Raw genomic sequence first — 16,992 nt, 5'->3', positions numbered from 1 at the left:
TTTAGGTCGTTCTACCCACTTTGATTTATGCTGTGTATGGTATATTTCTTTTATCATCTTATCCCTCCCAACCCCACAATAATTACAAATTTTCATATTCTCTTACTTTATTCAACTTTTTTTATCCAAACCAACTTTTAATAATTTTCTCTCTTATTACGTTATCTTACAGTCACTTATATTATTTAACAATTTCTTAAATTACAAATCTACAGTGAGTAACACATAATCGAATGGATACAATAGTAGTTAGAAACATAAATTTAATTTTTCTCATTTCTAATTAAGTGGGTAAATAATTTTGTTTGGAAAGTGAAAAAAATTATTTTACTTGAATTTTTGAAATTATTAATTTATTATTTTAAGGGATATTCTCAATGGTAACCCCCTACAATTGCTATGCACCAACGGTAACCCCCTTTTTTTGGATTATACGAAATGACTTTAGTGATCTTTTTTTCTCCTAATGATGACACTAATGATGGTGTTTTAACATAAAATTAAACCATGGTTAACCAAAATAGCAAAATGACAAAAATGCCCTCTTTTATTTGACAGATTTTATTTATTAAAAAAAATAAAATAATAAAAAAAAATAACTACTCTTGGCAGCCCCCCAACCCCACAGCCCAACATCCACCACCTCACCTTCCACCTCTAGGCCAACCCTTACCGACGAACCCCACTAGCCCCCACCCAATCCATCACCACCGAGCCACATCACACCACAACGCAACAACCTACAGCCGCCCAACCTCCGGCAGCCCACACATCACCAATTGCTCCACCAATTCGCCACCTACAGTCGTTAATTCGCCACCAATCAACATTGGCCACTTCCCAGCTCACCTTAAAACCTTCGCCAATTCGATTTTTACCAATTAATCTCCCTTTGCAATCAACAATTCAGTCACCAACAATTGTAATTTCGATCACAATGGCAGCTACTAACATCAATTTAACGCCCTAATTGAAGACCCAGATGGTGCGATCATGGAGTGCGCTCACGAGAACGGTGACAAACCCACAAAAACGCCATTAACGGATGAATTTTGGTTTGCTGGAGTGATGAATTTTTGCCATTTAGTTTCGGTTGGGGTATCAAGCTGAGGTCGTATGGGCAGTGCTCAGGGGTGGGGAGCAGTGGCGGGGAAGGAGGGTGAGGGGCGTCTGGTGTAAGGAGAAGGAGAGAGAAAGGGGGTTGGGGAGGAGGTAGGCACCGGAAAAGGGGAGGGATATGGCAGTGGCTGGCTAGTGGAGATGGTAGTGTGGATGATGGTTGTGATTGTTAATTTTTCTAAATGTTTTTCTTTTTTTCTTTATAAAAAAAACTAATCATAGTTAATTCTAATTGACCTATTTTATGTTAAAACACCATCATTAATGTCATCTTTAGGAGAAAAAAAAAAAAGTAGTGTCATTTCGTATAATCCAAAAAATGGGGGGGTTACCGTTGGTGCGTAACAATTGTAGAGTGTTACCATTAAGAATATCCCTATTATTTTTTGGTGATATAGAAGCTTATTGTTGTTTTGTCACAGTCTATTGTTTAAATAGAGAGTAAACGAGAAGAAGAGCTTAATTGGATAAATTTCTAATATCGAATCAGACTAGACTGAACATTGAAAATTTATATAGAATTTTTTTAGCATTTGGAGAACAGACTAATTTGGTCAGATTTTAAAAAGAAAAAAAATTCAAAGAATTTTTATTTTTTTTATTTTATCAACAATACTATAAAATGAACCGATGAAATTCTAACCTAATAGTATTTTTGAGTGTTAAAACTATGACCATTACATAGTTATTACACTTTATTTGACATCAATATAATAAAAGGTAGTTGAGGTTGATAGAGTATAAAACATATTATTGGGCTTCAACCATAAGTTTAAGCTTTGTTTGAGTTGGTCCATTAACCTGATATCAAAGCCAGCATGACACAAAGGTCACGGGCTCAAATTTCATCCACCCCTCCACTTTTCAAGTGGAATATTAAGGGTATGAGGAGGGCCCATGTTGTATTCACACTTCAAGCCCAACGAGCTCTCGTGTGAGGGGGCGTGATAAAGTATAAAACATATTCCTAGGCTTCAATTCAACCATAAGCTTAAGATTTTGGTTGAATTGGTACTCTAACATGGTATTAGAACCATCGTGATTCAAAGGTCACGGGTTCGAAACTCATCAACCCCTCATTATAAATAGTGGAGTTAATAATTTATTGAAAAGTAAGTATGTAATAGGGGAAAAATTAAATTAAAAAAAAAAAGTTGTTAGTTTGACTTGAGGGTTGAGACCATAAAAGGGGAGAGAAATAATAATAAAATAAATTCCTTCCGATTTTTTTAATAAGTGCTTTATTTCTTTTGGGTACATAGGCCGATGCAATTCTTTAACTAATAATATCTTATTATCAATAAGTATAGTATATAATACTATATATTACAACAATTCAAAATTAATTGTTTATTCTAACAAGTATTCTTAAGTTTGGTACCATTAGCGGTCTTTACAATTGGTACAACATCTTCTTTATATACCGCTAAACTGCTAAAGGTGCTAATATATACGACTACTTCTTCCATTTTTTTATTTTTTTATTTTTTTTATTTTTTTTGTCTTAGTTAGAATCTTAAATTTTAGAAGAGAAAAGCTTCAACTATGAAAAATCATCAATAAATACAAAGTATATAAGAAAACATGCTTATAATTTTTGTCTCTATGCGTTATTATTAGATATCAACTTTTATATGTATTAATTTTGTAAATTCTGTAGTTGAAAGTATTGATACAATGATATTTATGTGCATTGGAAACTATATAAAAAAAAAACGGATTTTTCACCGTATACCACTGAGTTATTTCGTAATTCACCATATACCACACAAATTTTTTTAATACACCAAATACCACTGAGTTTCTGGTAAATGTCACAACATGCCATTACCGATTTACCGTTAACGGTATTAGTCATTAACGTTAATTATGTCACGTGGCAGCTTGTAATTGGTGATTATTAATGTTATTTATTTAATTAACTAACTTTAAAAAAATTAAAAAAAATAAAATAAAACACCACCAATTCAGCCACTTCCGCCACCAGCCTAGCCCCGACCTCTACCCCCGGCTGGCCGCGTGGTCCACTTCCCGGCCGGCCGGGGACCATCCCTTTCCCCTCCTCTTTCCCGTCGCGACCCACCCACCCATTTAAACCTTAAACCCGACCGAAACCCCACCCATGGAGCTAGCGTAATTGATGAATTTGATGAATGTATGGATCGATGTCGTCTTGTTGCTGCTGGTGATGATCTTCAAGTTCGTCGTCTAAATCCATGGAGGAAGAATCCATTGAAGTCGGTAACTCGAGTAATTACCCTCAGCAACAAACCTTCTTCCAAAACACGAATGCACTCCATTTGCACAAACCAAGTCTGAAAAAAACGAAAACCCCATTTAGAGATTCCAGAATTTGGGGAAACCAATTCGCAATCAAATCTGAAAAAAACGAAAACCCCATTTGCACAAACCAAGTCCCTTCAAGATTAACCCTAACCCACGACCCAATTTAGGGATTCCAGAATTTGGGGAAACCAATTCAATCACAGTAGAAAACACACAAATTGCAATCGGAACAAGCATTAAATCATAATAACGATTCTCAATTCCATCATAATTCTTCAAATGGAGATGATAAAGTAGAGAAGAGAGTTGATGATGAAGAGGAGAAAGAGAGATGCGACGGAGATAAGGGTGATTGTGGAGAATCGACGGTGGTTGTTGGGTGGCCGGAATAGGCTGGCTGGTGGTGGGCTGGTGGCAGCAGGTTTTGTTTTTTTTTTATTATTATTTTTTGGTTTTAATTTTTTTTTATTTGATAATTAATTAAATAATTTAGAAAGGAACCAATCACAAGCTGTCACGTGGCATTATTAGCCTTAATGACTAATGGTGTTAACGTCCGTTAGTCATTAAAGGCATGTTGTGACATTTACCAAAAACTTAGTGGTATTTGGTGTATTAGAAAATTTTGTTTAGTATATGGTGAATCACGAAATAACTCAGTGGTATACAGTGAAAAATCCGTAGAAAAAAAAAACAAATAAGACAAGTAAAAAGGATCGACAGAAATATATATAATATTCATTTTGCACCCACAAAAAAATGAAATAATTATTATGTTACTCCGTACATTTAATATTGTTTGACCAATTAATTAAATAGTTTCCCTTCATATTAACAATCAATTATAACCCTTTTTTTCTTTTTTAATTAGAACAATCTATTATAACTTTTACCCATTACATTTAGGTAACTTTGATAATTTGTCATTGGTAGTGTAATAAATAATATATTACTATTCAAGCTAAGCTTATTGTGGATGTATATACATACATTTTGGCTTATAGTTTTAAAAAAACATTTGAAAATCCGTTGCCGTTTTTGTACATTTCAGAACATAAATATTATATGTACTTATGATTTGGAATTGAAATCTTATGACCCTACACTTGCTCGACTCAAATCTTGACTCAATTTTGTTACAACTCAAATTAATCTAATTTCAAGTGGCATGCATATTGCTCTGATTCATTTACTATCATAACAATTATTGATTATTTATTAAACCTTAAAATGTACATTGACCACATTAAATTATTTATTCTTTCTAACACACATAAGCACAAGTCCATGTTTTTCTATCACATGTTAAATCATACAATACTCAATTTCAAATGAACATTCACTTACACCAATAATTTCACCAAATAAGCAATATAAGTCCCTCACAAATCATAAATTATCCACATGTAAATATCACTCATATAATGAAAGCATATCTTCCAAATATGCAAACATGTCTAATTAATTTTGATCAAAGCATAAAATAAAAGCTCCAAAATAACGCATTGTTGTATCCTTTGTGATTCAATTAAGAGATCCTAGTAACTCCAACATATTATTTAAAAAAAAAAAAAAAAAAACATCTTAACTGGTCTCATTACTAAATTTGCTCTTAAAACTGCCACCAAATATATAAGACTGCATGAAACATCCTAAAATTAAGAAAAATTAATTGAAAAAAATTCCACCCAAAATTCACTCTCTACTCTCTCTCTCTTCTCTCATTTCTTGATTTTTTTAAAGAGAAAAAGTTAGAGAGATGATGAAGAGGGCGAGTCACAACAACAACAAGGTTGACTCGGTGGTAATAGTGAGTCGACTCAAGTCACTCCATCTTTTAATGGTATTAGTTTTCGTCTATTTTTTCTTGATGACTACTCAATTCCCAGTTCTTTTCCGTTTCTTGGGTAATCAACACGACTTTCCGACCCGTTTTGTAGACGATTCGGCCCGAGCCGATAAACCGCCCCGAATTCTATCCCGGTTGGATTTCAGAGCTCGGGATTGTGATAATAGCTCTATTTACAAAACTGCCATGCAAGCATGGGTTGTGGGCTCAGAATTATGGGCCCAATTGAAGGGAAAGCCCAATGAGGCCCATGAGGTGTCATCCGCGGTGAGTCCCGGGAATGAAACGGCGGCGTTTAGGTGTCCGGAGAAGGTGTCAGTTGGAGAGTCAGAGTTTAATGGGATGGTGGGCCTGCCATGTGGGCTGACAATTGGGTCACATGTAACGGTGGTGGGGCGGCCGAAGAAGGCCCATAAAGAAAAGGAGCCGAAAATATCGTTGGGGAAGGATGTGATGGTGTCACAGTTTATGGTGGAGTTGAGGAAAGAGAAAGTGGTTCGAGGCGAGGAGGCGGCGAGGTTTCTGCATTTTAATCCTAGGATTAAAGGGGATTGGAGTGATAAACCGGTCATCGAGATGAATCATTGTTATCGAGGTCAGTGGGGCAATGCCGTCCGTTGTGAAGGGTGGCGTTCGCCTTTCAATGAAGAAACTGGTAATGTTGCTCATTTATTGCGTTGTTGTATGTATGTTATTCTCTATTTTCAATAGTTATTCTCTGGTCATTTATTTGTTCTTTCTATTTGGAATTTTTAATTGAAAAAACAAAATTAATAGGATGAACTGAAAAAAATATGGAGGGGGTAATTACTTTTGTAGTAATTGTTCCCCGCAAATATGTCAAAAGCTGACCCGAAACTTTTCCAAAAAAAACCAAATTTAGATTTTGATTTGTATGGATACAATAATTTAACATGACTCAAGTGAATTAGGCTTGACCCGACCTCATCGAATTGGCCCGGATATTCAAATTGACACCTTCCCATTATAATAATCTAAAGTTATATATTGATATTGACATTTTAAGTGTTACACTTTGACCGACATATAGTTTTTGGTGAATTAAAAGAAAAAAAATAATCTTATGTTATATACTGAAATTGACAATTTTTTTTTCAAAATATTGACATTTTGTTAATTACAAGTATATAGTACAGTAGTATTTATTACTCGTATGAGATTTGTGAGTGTAGAGATGATAGGTTAATTACTTAATTGCCGAGATTTGTGAATAATGTCATACTAGTGTTATTCAAATATTAATATTATGAGATTCGTAAAATGTACGAAATGCTATTTTTAACAATTTACATAGACATTGTACCATACTCAAAATAAGTAGTTGAGGTGTGAGATTTTTGTGGTGCTTTTCCTTTATTTATTACGGCTCCAACAATTAAAGAATATTAGTACGTAATTGAGTAATTTAAATAATTCTGTTAGTGATAGCTCATTACTAGTATCTATAACTTGCAGCTAGGAATGCAGCATAGCATAGATATTCAAAAGTTAAGGGTTTGATTATGATTGTGCTACTTTGTTTTGTTCTGTTTTGAAAGAAACATTGTCGCCCCGTGTCATACGGATTATATTACAACTTGTTGTTGTTGAGAGAAAGGTGCCAAGGGGTGAATTCTTATGGAAGACTAAAAACTATAAGGCATTAACGAATTAAATTATATTTTTCTAATGTATTTATTTAATATCTAGTAAAATCAATGTTAGCATTTTCCAAGAGTGGATGAAATTACAAGATAAGTGAAATGTCTTCGATCAAAAGACTTGGTGACTTCTTTGGGATTGGTGTGAGTTTAGAAAAGGAAACTTAATCTGGTAGCAATCTATAATTGTTTTAGTTTCGTTTGCACTAAATTAAGAGAGTAATAGTGAGAATTTAATTTTCTCTCCTCCTTCCTCTCTTCAAAACCCTAGCTTCCAGCTTCCATTGTTGAATTTTGAAGGGGTTTCAAGCCCCAATTCTTGTTTCTTTAAAGTTTTTTTAGGTTTTATAATAATGTTTCCTCCTTTTGGGAGAAACTTTTCTCCCTCAAAAGAAAAGGTCAAGGGTTTTTCGACCTCCTTTGAAAGACAAGGTCTATCTCCTTTTTTCGGGGGAGAAATTTCTTAGTTTTGAATTCATGATATTAGATCTAATGGATTGTCATGGAATTATTTCGTTGGTGAAAAAATTATCAAGTTTTCAAATACAAACAGATGAATTAGAAGGAAAACATTCTCACAGCTATAAAGGATCGTTAGGTTGTCTCTCTAACGTGACTGTGTTTTCCAGCTATATAAGCGGGATATGTTTCATAGTGCAAGATCTACTCGACGATCATAGTTTTTATGAAGGAAAATTTTATTTGATTATTAACGTCGAATCTCTATTGTAAATGTCGTATGACTTTTAATTAATGAAATATTTTTCCTATTCAAAAAAAAAAAAAAAGAGAGTAATAGTGAGTGGTCTTTCGGTTGACATGTTAACTTGTAATTTAATTTCAGTTGGATAAAAATTGGCTGATGTGAACAAGGTCTAAATGGTTGTTTTGTTAAACATAGGAATCATCTCTTCCTAGGAAATTGTAGATTGTAATGCCTTTCTTGGGATACACGGTGTATTTTTACTACTCCATATCATTCTGTGGATTATTTAATTATCTAATTCTTTATGCAATACAGTTCTGTTTGAGCTCTTGCTAGGGTAATGTGGGAAAGTTTTAATTTTTAATTCTGGTTGTACTAAAAAATAAATTGGGGTTACTATTTTAAGACAGTAGGTCAATTTGAATTACGGTATGAGATTTTTTCGAAGGTTTGGTACGTCTTTTGTGTAAAAGATTATTGTATAATACATGTGGTTTCTGGAGATCAAACTTTGTTTTCTAATTTCATTTGAAAGCATGGTAATTAAGATGATTTTAAAAGTACTTTTTTAATAATCATATAAACTCTATTCACTAATTTTAGCTGAAGCAAGCTAATGATAGAGACTAGAGGCAAGATACATGCCTGCATGGAAGAAATGAACTAGAAGTCTTGGTTGTTGATGTGGAAGGAAGGCTAAGAATATCAGAGTAGTATTTCAGATGGATAAAACCATTGATCGGAACTTAACAACTAAGCTTATGCTTTTTAAATCAATGATTCCATTAACAAGCTATTAGAGCAGAGTTGTCCTGTTACGGCTGTTAGGTTCCATCTATATGACAGAACTTTAATTTTAGAGTTTGTTTCTGCATGAATGAGATTTTTTATTTTTTATTTTTTTTGGATACTAATTGACTAACTGTATTAGTGTTATGTTTCCAATTTAGCCATACTTCTCGAAAACCTTAAAAATAAAATAAAATAAAATTATCCAATACATTGGATTTCTGGGATTTGTGCTTTAGCTGATAAGAGTACAAATGAGAAATGACTACTGTGATAAAGGTTCATCTTTCATGTTGTTTCAAGGTTCATCTGCTAAAATATATCGCAGCTCTTAAAATAAACAGATTAGAAGTGTTGTACGGGAGATTTTGAATTATTTTTCAATAAGCTTAAAGTTTGAAATAAGTACATGCCATACCTAGCTTTTTGTGATGCTAGCATAAACACAGAAGTTGGTCTTGTGGTTTGCTTGACTGCATAATTGAACTCCTATTGAAAATGGAGTCTTCTTATATGCATCCATAAAGATACGATAAATCAGATGTTACATTGATGATCTGTGTTAGAGTTTAGGTGGTGATTGTTTGTCCTTCATATATAAGGTTAGTCCATTATCTATTTGTTAGCAGTCCTTAGCACTTAGTCGAGTCCTAATATCCTTTAATTCTGCGTGTTTGTTCTTCACTCTGCTGATTGCTGGATATTATTTTGCAGTCGACGGACAGGTAAAATGTGAGAAATGGATTCGTGACGATGCTAACGATTTCGAAGAGTCAAAGGCTAGTTTGTGGTTGGACAGGTTGATGGGGCGGAGGAAAAAGATCGATTTGGACTGGCCTTTTCCTTTCTTAGAAGAGAAGTTCTTTGTTCTTACCATCACTGCGGGCTTGGAAGGTTATCATATTAGTGTTAATGGGCGGCATCTAACCTCATTTGCTTATCGTAATGTAAGCATTATGTTAAAATAGCTTCCAGTGCCAAAATTGATATAATTACCTCTTTTTGCATGTTTGCAAAACATTTTGTTAGAGATGCTTGATTGCTCACATAAATTAGGAGAAACCTAATTTTTATTTTTTTTCATTCATCATAGCAATGATTATTTTGGCTTCGTACGAATCTTGATTTCTTTTGGTATGAAATTGTTATTGAACTTTTTGTAAACTTACAGAAGTAAACATGTTATTTGATATCCCTATTAAAGACCTCTTCATGTTGCTTACATTTTTTTTTTTCAAAAGTTGGTTAGCATTTTCACAATTATCAATTTCCCCATTTTCTTTCCAGTGCATTATACACAATAACTTACTGAATTGTGCTTGCATTTACAGGGTTTTGACTTAGAAGATGCCATGATACTACGCGTGTATGGGGATGTTGATGTACATTCTGCATTTACTGCTTCTTTGCCCACTTCACATCCTAGTGTCGCTCCTGAGAGGCACCTTGAGATGTCTTCTGAGTGGAAGGCTCGACCACTTCCTTATGAACCCGTTGATCTTTTTATTGGTGTAATTTCAGCTGGAGACCATTTTGCTGAACGTATGGCGGTCCGTAAATCCTGGATGCAACATTACTTGGTTAAATCTTCAATTGTTGTAGCCCGCTTCTTCGTAGCATTGGTAAGAGGCAACATTGATAATCATGCTTTACATTTGATCCTTATATTCCAAGAGAGTGATCCTTGACATCAACTTATTGGCAGCATGAAAGAGATACTATAAATGTGGAGTTGAGGAAAGAGGCTGAGTTTTTTGGCGACATCATCATTGTTCCATACCTAGACAACTATGATCTTGTTGTTTTGAAAACTTTAGCTATTTGTGAATACGGGGTAAGAACATGGATTTTTTTTGTTAATCATTTGTTTGAAAGTAGCCAAATATATTGACATTTACTTTTTTTTTTTTTTTTTCGTTACAGGTAAATTTCTTGTCAACAAAATATATCATGAAATGTGATGATGATACCTTTGTAAGGGTAGATGCTGTGATTGAGGAAGCTCGACGAGTTAACAGTGGGAAGAGCCTTTATGTTGGAAAAATTAATTACTATCACACCCCACTACGTACTGGTAAATGGGCTGTTACATATGAGGTATAAGGAACTATCAAAGGTCATGAATCATGACTGGCTATTTGGTGTTTTCTTATGTTTGCATAATGGCTGTATGAAGCTTGTTGTGTGTTCATTTCAAAAAATTATTCAATCATGTTTGCTAAAGAGTGGCCAGTCATCTGAATTAACCTGAGCCCACCCGACCTAGCCAAGTTCGGGGTCTTGCTTATCTAGTCTGCCCCTGGTTCCCCACTTGGACCAGCCTACTAGCCACCTCTACATTTGATGTAGCTAGCATTCTATTATTTTAGGTTTGTCTAGTTGGTTATTTTTTAGTGAGAGCTGAATGTTGCATAGACCAGTTTTTTCACTGCTGTATTTCTGATATTTTTTTTCTTGTGTAATGCTTCAGGAATGGCCTGACGAAATTTATCCACCATATGCTGATGGACCTGGATATATTGTGTCTTCAGACATTGCCCGTTTTATTGTGACAGAGTATCAAAAGGACAGATTGAGAGTATGTCAAATATCCTATCCATGTCTTTAACCAATATTACTGTTTTTCCAATATAGTCAGTAATTTTGCATGTTGCATTGTAGTTGTTCAAGATGGAAGATGTGAGCATGGGGATGTGGGTTGAGAAGTTCAACAGTTCGAGCCCTGTGGAGTATCTGCACAATTCGCATTTCCACCAGTCCGGTTGCTTCGATGATTATTATACTGCACACTATCAGTCTCCTAAACAACTGATCTGTTTGTGGGAAAGACTACAAAGTGAAGGAAAGCCCATATGCTGCAACCTGTAACATTTATACTTGACCAGTTTGACAATATTTATCCTCTCTTATGATTCGGAGGATTTAGCTATTAGGAATAGTGACACAGAGAGGTTTTGACTTGTAGATAGCTTATACTTGTGTAATCATCATGAACATGATGAAAAGTGGCCTGGTGGGTAGCACTGAGATTACAATGTATACAAGGAATTTTCTTTTTTATTGGGAACTTCATATAAATTACTCTAAATTTGAGAAATTATACATGATTTTCTTCATACAAATTGATCATGGTGAATGGATATACAAAAAGTTTACACATTCACAAGTTCAGTTTTTTGCCTACAGTAAGAGTATACAGCTTTGCTATCATATTATTTGCTGATGATATTGGTAAAGATGGCTACACGTACATTTTTAGCATATTTGGCGGTGTGAATTGGAGACTGGAGCTCTCATCTTGCCAGTTCAAGGTACGAATATTTTACTATGTATCCTGTTTTGAAGCTGGTAATTCATGTGCATTCAATCAGAAGTTTTAGCAATAAATATTTTTTTGTAACAACATAAGACTAAACTCAGTCTATGAGATGATACTTTAGACTCGGCTTTTTCTTCCTCGAATTCTGCATGTTTTTGGGTAGTTATGCCCTACACCCTCATAAAAATGTGCTTGATAGAGCATTTTATATATAGTCAATAGAATAGAACTCTTATGTTAATCATTCTGCTGTTTCTGAATCATTAGTTTAGGAAAAGCTTTATTTTACCTCTGTCTAGGAGCTCCGATCCCGTTGAAGTGGGAGATAAAAAGCAAAGATTCTTCTGTGAGAAAAGTGATTCTTTCTAATCTAGTGGCTTTAATGAAGGAATCATATTCTTGATGAAATAATTTTCTAGAAAATCCACTTAACCTCCAAACTTGTACTTTCCAACTGTGTTTTTCTCCATGTATTGTAAGCTGATTATTGTGATCATTATCCCTGTCTATCCTCTAATAATTCCCTCTTTTCTTAACTTTTTTTTTTTTCATGTCCAATCTGTCTGATTAATATATGCTAGTGCTGGCACCTTTTGACGCCTGTTGCTTATGGACTAATGGACGTGTCAAACGGACTGGTTAAATTGAGTCCTGATCTAGCTTTTTTTTAATTGACTCAGGTTGGTTTTATATCAGTGGTTTAGTCAAGTCCATATCGATTAACTTTTATCAAGGTCTGTGGGATTCAGATCAGAAATTTCCGGGCAGGTTCGTATCAAGGCTTCGGAAGGGCTCATTTTTCTTTTCTTTTTTTTTTACCAATACATCTGTTTAAATAACGTAATATGCTAGTTCTTGCACATTGTCAGTCCGTCCATCAAATCATAAATGAGACATGTCCTGCATCCCATCTGGTGTCAGTAGATTAAAATCTCAATATTGAATGATAGTTAATGAATAAACATAGAGGAGTCAACAGTTAGTGACATATATACACGAGAACAACACATTGGAGTAAACTGTTATATTTATTTGCATTTCATATATTACAATTACCTGTCTCAATAAAACAAAAACAAACAAAAACATTGCAATACATGCAAAATCTAATGAACTTAAAAAGTACAAAAAGAAGGGGAAGAGAATGCTGGTGTTTGAACTGGTTCTTTTGTCTGTCATTTTGCTGTGATCTTGTATTTTACAGCGAGATCGATAGCAGGAGTAGCACAATAGAATAGAAGATCAAGGTTCCTGTCAAAACAGCCAAAGATGAAGATTTAGAAAAAGTCAAATCCTAATTATTATACATAAACTATATAATTAGACAAAAAGAACGTAACTAAAAAGAATAGGAAGCATGTGCTTTACTTGCATCAAGAGAAATCTTTATGAAAAAGATTTACCTTTGATCCAAGGAGCATTCCTTAGCCCAGAATTCCAAGAATTTTGAAAGTAACAATCAGTAGAAGTGTTCACTCCACTTGGACAATTACACACAAAAGTGTTGTAAATTCCGGTGTATGCACAAGCCCCGTTACTCTTCTCACAGTTGCTACAATAAACCGGATAGTCGTTCTTCACGTTGAACTTGTACTTCAATGCTACCCCGTACTTCCATACTTCTGGATTCGCTTCCTGATCTTCAAAGCTGTAAATCGCAGTGTATGCCTTGCATTGTGCCTTCTGTAGGTCCATCTCGAAGGCAGGCCCCAGATCCATAGGCGCGTACACGCAGCATGTATTGATCGGGACATTTAGCTGACTGATAGGCTGGCAGGAGTAGAGCGAGCTGCAGAGAGGGGTACCTATTTGAAGTGATAAATTGAGAGGTAAATTTTTTGTACAAGTATTATAATGAACAGCTTGAACACTTGAACTGATATTTTACTGTACCTGCATTATCACACTGAGGGACGTTAGAAGTGTTTCCGTTAATAGCGCCTTTATATATAGGGGACGAATCCAGCGAGCAGTCCAGCAGTGCGAAGACACTGCTGTCGTCAAAAGAGAATGGAGCATCCCAGTCAAGGCTGAACCCTTTGCTAGGCTGAGTACAGAAACAGGTAGACATAGTAGGGTCAGAGACATAGAGTACCTGTTTGTTATAGTCGATGTTGGTGACTGGGTAGGAACCGGTGTGGGTGATGAAGGAAAGTTGCCTTTGATTGCATGTAACATGCTTGGTGAACCTAGGGTCACCACACCCCGGACCACCGCCGAAGGGGTAACGAAGGGGGATGTCACCACAGAAGCGTTGACATACTTGGGAATGGACGAGGGGGACGAGGAAGAGGAGGAATAGAGGGAGGTGGTTTAGGTTCATGGTTAAGAAATGACGGTGTGAATGGGAAATGTTGGTTGATTAGTGTGAGGGTGGTTTTTGTATTGGAAAGAGTGAGGCAAGTGAAGTAAGGAAAGACCAATGTGTGGGCGTTGTTTTTTTTTTTAATGGGAGGGAATTGGATTCACCTCTGAGAGTACTAGTATGTGGTAGATGCCGTCTTTCTCTCTGTTTCCATCCTTCTAACTGCCTTTTTCCACTTCTTTACTAGCCGACTAAAATGAGGAATTTATTGCTTTTAGTGTTTCACAAGTCACCATTATCCTATTGTGTCATTTTTTATTTTTCGTACTTAGTATATTTTTACAAGTGCTTGAAGGTTATGACAATTGACTGTTTTGAGTCATGTGATGCCTCGATCCCGAGAAGATGTGTGAAAGGCATGACCAAATCACACTTCTCTGAAATCTGAATGGATTTAGATGGAATACTGGTAGTCAAAGAAAGATGGCAAATTAGATTGAAGCCTCGCACAAGTCAATCCGGTATGGACTAGCAAATAAGGCTTCATGAAATTTGAGTGGAGGGTAAAAATAAAAAAAATAACTCAACTCTCAACTCCCAAAGTGCCCCTAATAAAATTGATATCACAAGTTCAAGGTTGTATGATACAATCCTTATCATTAGACGAATTATTACTCTTAGGATTATCAAAATAAAAAAATTGCACTTCGGGGGATAGCTAAGATGGATAATTTTCATTAAGCATCAAACACAAGTATACAAGATACAACAATATCGGTCATTGTAAATTTTGAGTTAGGGGAAGTAAAATAATTATTCCTTGAAATTCCTCAAACAAAGTTAAGGGGTATTAAAGTAAAATGCATACTAGTGGCAATAGCTCTTGGTCCACGGCCATGGTCCATTACTATTGCTTTACTGCTGAATAAGTTACTTTGGAGATTTGGATTTTGGGCGCAATGTAGTTACTTCCATATGTACGATTTTTGGAAAGTTATTTTCTGCTATTGATCATATATATATATATTCTACTGCTTTCGGTTAATCCAAATATTCAAAAAGAAATTCCAATCCTAAAAATTAAATTTCATTAGATAAGAATTAGTCACATACAAACTACTCAGTATTAGACAACTACTTGCTATCGTATACCTTAATGTTGATTATTGAATTATTGATCTATCTCTCCTTGTGAAGAAGGGAAATTCCATTTTGAACATATAATAGACGATGATATATGATAATGAATCTGTATGTAATAAAGTCTCGTGTTAATGTTCGTGTATTCATTTCATTTCAACTATTAATCATTTTATTGATGATTCTATGAATTCACCCTCTAATTTCAATTCGACACATTCAAGTGGAAAAATGTATGTTTATTTGGAAATGTAATTCATTATTAAGACCATTGTCACTAGTTATTAGCTATCATCTACCAAACGAGATAGTGCCTGGGATGAATACTAAAGTTGTGTGCTTTTACGAGAGACTGTTATATACACCCTGGTGTACGATATATCTATGAGCATTTTGTTCTCATTTTGATTATTATTTTTTATTTAATCATCAAATAAATAGCAAAAACTAATTTTGAGTTAATTAGGTGCACGACACACTCGAATATGTATAAAATATTTCGTGGTTTTACCATCACATCAGAGAATAATGCAATATAGAGAGCATGTATTGTCGAAAATTTGGGTTCTAGATCTGAAGAATATCGTTGAAGGTCGACAAACTATTTACGTAATCATTATTAGTTTGTACTACTAATATAACATGTGATTACTAGTTTACTACCTGTATTCAACATAAATTAACAACTGTTTCTTGGATTTTTCTTTTATTGTGATTTGCTTTATCTGGATTTAATTGACCAATAACTTTCCTATTAAATAATTTCAGTGCTACTGTATTAATTTCAATTCACAACATTAATTATATAATGTCTTTTTTCTAAAAATTCCTTATGTTTCGATTTTTTAATGAGATGAATACTGTTGACAAAAAGAACTTTTAGAGATGCTAGGGTAGCTAACGCGCATGATGCGCGCGTCATAGCTAATTATATCCACAAGCTCTTTCGGTTTAGCCTTAAATGACAAATTTAATTGTTGGCATCAGTATTGAGAGAAAAGATGTAAACAAAGATTTTTAAGAGTGTAAATATCAACGCACTATTTTTAAGAGTTAAAAAAACAACTAACATTAATAAAGGTAAATAAGTAATAAACATTTTAGAGGGTAATATTATCCAAACACCAATCATTAATAAACTTGTACATATTAATGAGGATATATATGTAATTATACATTTTAAAGGATATATTTGGCAAAACACTATTAATAAGAGTAATCTTATACTTTATAAGGTAGAAAATTGGAGTAATATCTTTGGATATTAAGATGATGTTATTAATAAAATTAGACTAAAAATAGACTAAGGGCTTGTTCAGCTTAATTTCAGTTTAGTTTAGTTCAGTTCCTAATTTCCTTCTCTCATAAATAATTCATTTCAGTTCAGTTCAGTTTAGTTGTTTTTAGTAAATTGGAACAGACCCTAAGATAGTTATCTGTAAATGAGCTTTGCCTTTTTAGGTATTTTATTTATAGGATGATGAACAAAAGTACTGAGGTTGAAGATTTACCTACAAAAACATCTAACTAATCTAAGGGTATGAGCCCTTCACTTTGAAAGAGAAAGAAACTTCCTAGAAAGAATAAGAATAAGAATCCACTTTTTAATCATCTGGTAATCTATAATATTCAATTGTTGTCCAACTCTGTGTCCCCAGTTTGTCAATTGTGTAACACATCCATCATTAATAATAACTTAATTTATACAAGTATATTTTAAGGAAATTTTAATGCTGCATTTTTTATGTACTATAAACAATTCAATAATATATCATATATAACATTATAACATTTAAAAAGGGATCTAGATTAACAAAT

The 16,992-nt window shown here is 34.2% G+C and overlaps 2 protein-coding genes across 2 annotated transcripts; one reads left to right on the top strand and one right to left on the bottom strand.

The window, feature by feature from the left end:
• The first annotated feature begins 5,002 nt into the window (after nucleotides 1–5,002).
• LOC110698058 (hydroxyproline O-galactosyltransferase GALT6-like) lies at nucleotides 5,003–11,536 on the top strand. The gene is made up of 7 exons (XM_021875460.1): nucleotides 5,003–5,909; nucleotides 9,125–9,357; nucleotides 9,742–10,032; nucleotides 10,116–10,244; nucleotides 10,334–10,507; nucleotides 10,881–10,988; nucleotides 11,072–11,536. The coding sequence occupies exons 1-7, from the start codon at nucleotides 5,165–5,167 to the stop codon at nucleotides 11,276–11,278; spliced, it is 1,887 nt and encodes a 628-aa protein (XP_021731152.1). The 5' UTR covers nucleotides 5,003–5,164; the 3' UTR covers nucleotides 11,279–11,536.
• Nucleotides 11,537–12,738: 1,202 nt separating this feature from the next.
• LOC110698059 (wall-associated receptor kinase 5-like) lies at nucleotides 12,739–14,647 on the bottom strand. The gene is made up of 3 exons (XM_021875462.1): nucleotides 13,623–14,647; nucleotides 13,133–13,534; nucleotides 12,739–12,980 (listed from the first exon to the last, which is right to left on the bottom strand). The coding sequence occupies exons 1-3, from the start codon at nucleotides 14,050–14,052 to the stop codon at nucleotides 12,928–12,930; spliced, it is 885 nt and encodes a 294-aa protein (XP_021731154.1). The 5' UTR covers nucleotides 14,053–14,647; the 3' UTR covers nucleotides 12,739–12,927.
• Between the last annotated feature and the right edge of the window lie 2,345 nt (nucleotides 14,648–16,992).

The sequence above is a fragment of the Chenopodium quinoa genome, unplaced genomic scaffold (genome assembly GCF_001683475.1).
Source record: "Chenopodium quinoa cultivar QQ74 unplaced genomic scaffold, ASM168347v1, whole genome shotgun sequence".
NCBI lineage: Eukaryota > Viridiplantae > Streptophyta > Magnoliopsida > Caryophyllales > Amaranthaceae > Chenopodium > Chenopodium quinoa.
The sequence above is the reverse complement of the archived record's forward strand: the minus strand, read 5'-3'. Positions and strand labels throughout refer to the sequence as shown.